Source organism: Branchiostoma floridae, chromosome 13 (assembly GCF_000003815.2).
Source record: "Branchiostoma floridae strain S238N-H82 chromosome 13, Bfl_VNyyK, whole genome shotgun sequence".
Taxonomy (NCBI): Eukaryota; Metazoa; Chordata; class Leptocardii; order Amphioxiformes; family Branchiostomatidae; genus Branchiostoma; species Branchiostoma floridae.
The window spans coordinates 2,062,872-2,065,505 of NC_049991.1; the positions used below are offsets into that span (position 1 = coordinate 2,062,872).

Below are 2,634 nucleotides of genomic sequence, written 5' to 3' on the forward strand. Positions count from 1 at the left end.
ACTATCATGTCATACCATGTTGCTGTTTTCTCTTAACTATTTCTCAAATATGTTATTTGATGTTCGTCTTCAGGAAATAGTCCAACTGTCAACCACTGTTGACGCCTTAAAAAGGGGCCAAGACAACGGCATGTCCACCGCTGTTGACGCCTTGAAGCGCAACCAAGACGACATACGCCAACTGTCCACCACTGTTGACGCCTTGAAGCGCAACCAAGACGACATACGCCAACTGTCCACCACTGTGGACGCCTTGAAGCGCAACCAAGACGACATACACCAACTGGCCACCACTGTTGACGCCTTGAAGCGCGACCAAGACGACATGCACCAACAATCCACCACTGTGGACGCCTTGAAGCGCAACCAAGGCGACATACGCCAACTGTCCACCACTGTGGACGCCTTGAAGCGCGACCTAGACGACATGTCCACTACTGTTGACGCCTTGAAGCGCGACCAAGACGACATACGCCAACTGTTCACCACGGTTGACGCCTTGAAGCGCGACCAAGACGACATGTCCACCACTGTTGACGCTTTTAAGTACGACCGAGACGAAATGACCAACACTGTTGACGCCTTGAAGCGTGACCTGGACAGCGAGCGCAGCCGAACCGCCGCCTTGGAGCAGCGTCTTGACGCGATGATTAATACAAAGTCACCAGGTAAGTAATTCAATACTGTCTATTGTAGAATATATCGACCATAGCCTGGGTGCATTCCTCCGGAGTAACCATGGGTAGGAAGCAAAAAGATTGAACCATCGGTTACTACGCAGGATGGTACCAAGGCTACCGTTCCTACGCCTCATCATTATCATCATCAGTCACTGTGTTCTGCATCTTTGTAAAGTCCTATGCCTATTGGATAATTTGTGTTAAGTACATATTGTAGCATTGTTAATCCATTATTTACATTAATAAAGTACTTACATGTGTATATGTGCATGTATGATTTGACATAGCGTTTTACTAACGTTTTACTAACTCACACAAAATGATGATCTTCTGGTTAAGTAAGTGTAATGATTTTTGCTACTTTTTTATGTCACCTAGATATAATTCTTCTTAGTCTGTTGATCATACAAAACTTTTTTCTAGCATCTTGTCCTAAACGTTACGCAGTGTTCCGTGGGATCTGCTACGATGCCTTCGACACACCAAAGAACTTTAGCGATGCGGCCGCGGCCTGTGGTGAAGACGGCGGCACCCTCGCCATGCCCGAGACGCTGGGACCAACGCCTTCCTGGTCTCCTACCGATACCAATACCGTGAGCGACGGGGAGTCCTCCTGGATCGGCCTGCACGATCGGCGCGAAGAGGGAAGCTTTGAGTGGGTGGATGGTTCTGCACTTGGGACCTACAACAACTGGGGTCCGGGAGAACCAAACAATTCGGGAGGCAAAGAAGATTGTATTTCTTACTGCGTACCCTGGACAGGTACATGGAACGACGCACCATGCGACTCGCTGTTGCACTACATATGCCAGGTTGTTCCAGGTACTTCTTATAACCCTCCCATTTCCTGACACCCTTCCATCTTTTAAACAGGTATCCACCGGACTAAAGGCGTTAGACCATCGATACTCTTGTTTAAAACCATGTCATGTTCATGTTTTCCAGGACGTCCGTAGGCGACAGGCGAAAACTCTGGCCACCACTGTCCAGCTGCTCTCCGACCACCCGCAGGAAAACTGACCGGCAGAACGTGAAACCTGGAATTTTAGCAACAGAGAAAACCAGCAAATTGTCAAACCTGGGATAATAATAACAGAGGAAATCAGCACGTGGTTCTCTGAACCTGTTTCAAATTCGAGTAGAAAACTAAAAGAAGAAAATATGAATTGGCACCAAAGCAATGGATCACCTATTGTATAATCGTGGACGGGCCTTAGTTTTCATATTTATATATATATATATGTGGTTTACATAATGTTTTCGCATTAGCCGGGAGTTCATTTACATGAAGAACGCTCTAGAAAGAAAAAAGCTTCTTGTTTGACCGCAGCAAGTGTGCTGCCTGTTTCTTGTGCGTTTCGTACAAAATGCTGAACAGGCAGGACAAACAAAATGTAAGCACAACTTCACTAATAGTACTAATACGTAGCCTCACTGTTTTCACAATATACTGAATTCCTTTTCTTGTAGTAAACGTACGAAAAAAGTACAATGCCAGAACTGCAAGTAGTGATGGAATTTTCTTTATAACAAGCCTGAACCAAGTCATAGAGATTTTCTTGCTGTTCTTCTAAATTTGTAGACTGTGCTCATTTGAGCCTGGACCACTTAAGAAGCCACATTAATCAAATATTTCTGTGTGACAGATTGAATAAAAGTTGTAAACTGGAACTCTGCGGCTCCGCCTCTCTTACTCAGGGATGACTGTAGTGAGAAAAATATCGGTTAACGTGAGGATCAGTCCGCTCCATACAAACTAGTTATCCAGATTTTGGACACTCACCTTCTGAGGCAAGAGGGTATGGTGCTTGTAATGTGTTGCGGTTGAGCTGAGTGTGAGTTATGAGAGTAGGTGTACATGGATACATTATAGTAAAGGACATGTTGTCACCTAGGGCTGGGTACCGGTACAGAAAATTCAGGTCCAGGTCCGATTCAGGTCCAAAGGATCAGG

The 2,634-nt window shown here is 45.6% G+C and overlaps 1 protein-coding gene across 2 annotated transcripts; it reads left to right on the plus strand.

The window, feature by feature from the left end:
* The first annotated feature begins 423 nt into the window (after window positions 1-423).
* LOC118429615 (C-type lectin BfL-2-like) lies at window positions 424-2,313 on the plus strand. Of its 2 annotated transcripts, XM_035840157.1 has the most exons (3): window positions 424-668; window positions 1,104-1,502; window positions 1,626-2,313. In XM_035840157.1, the coding sequence occupies exons 1-3, from the start codon at window positions 428-430 to the stop codon at window positions 1,634-1,636; spliced, it is 651 nt and encodes a 216-aa protein (XP_035696050.1). In that variant the 5' UTR covers window positions 424-427; the 3' UTR covers window positions 1,637-2,313. The 2 variants fall into 2 exon arrangements, with proteins under 2 accessions (XP_035696050.1, XP_035696049.1); XM_035840156.1 differs by lacking the exon at window positions 1,626-2,313 and having other exon boundaries at window positions 1,104-1,610.
* Window positions 2,314-2,634: the final 321 nt, after the last annotated feature.

Coding starts and splice junctions, on each gene's coding strand:
- LOC118429615 (XM_035840156.1), top strand. CDS start 428: ATGTCCACTACTGTTGACGCCTTGAAGCGCGACCAAGACGACATACGC. Junction 669..1,103: donor GATTAATACAAAGTCACCAG/GTAAGTAATTCA, acceptor ACTTTTTTCTAG/CATCTTGTCCTAAACGTTAC.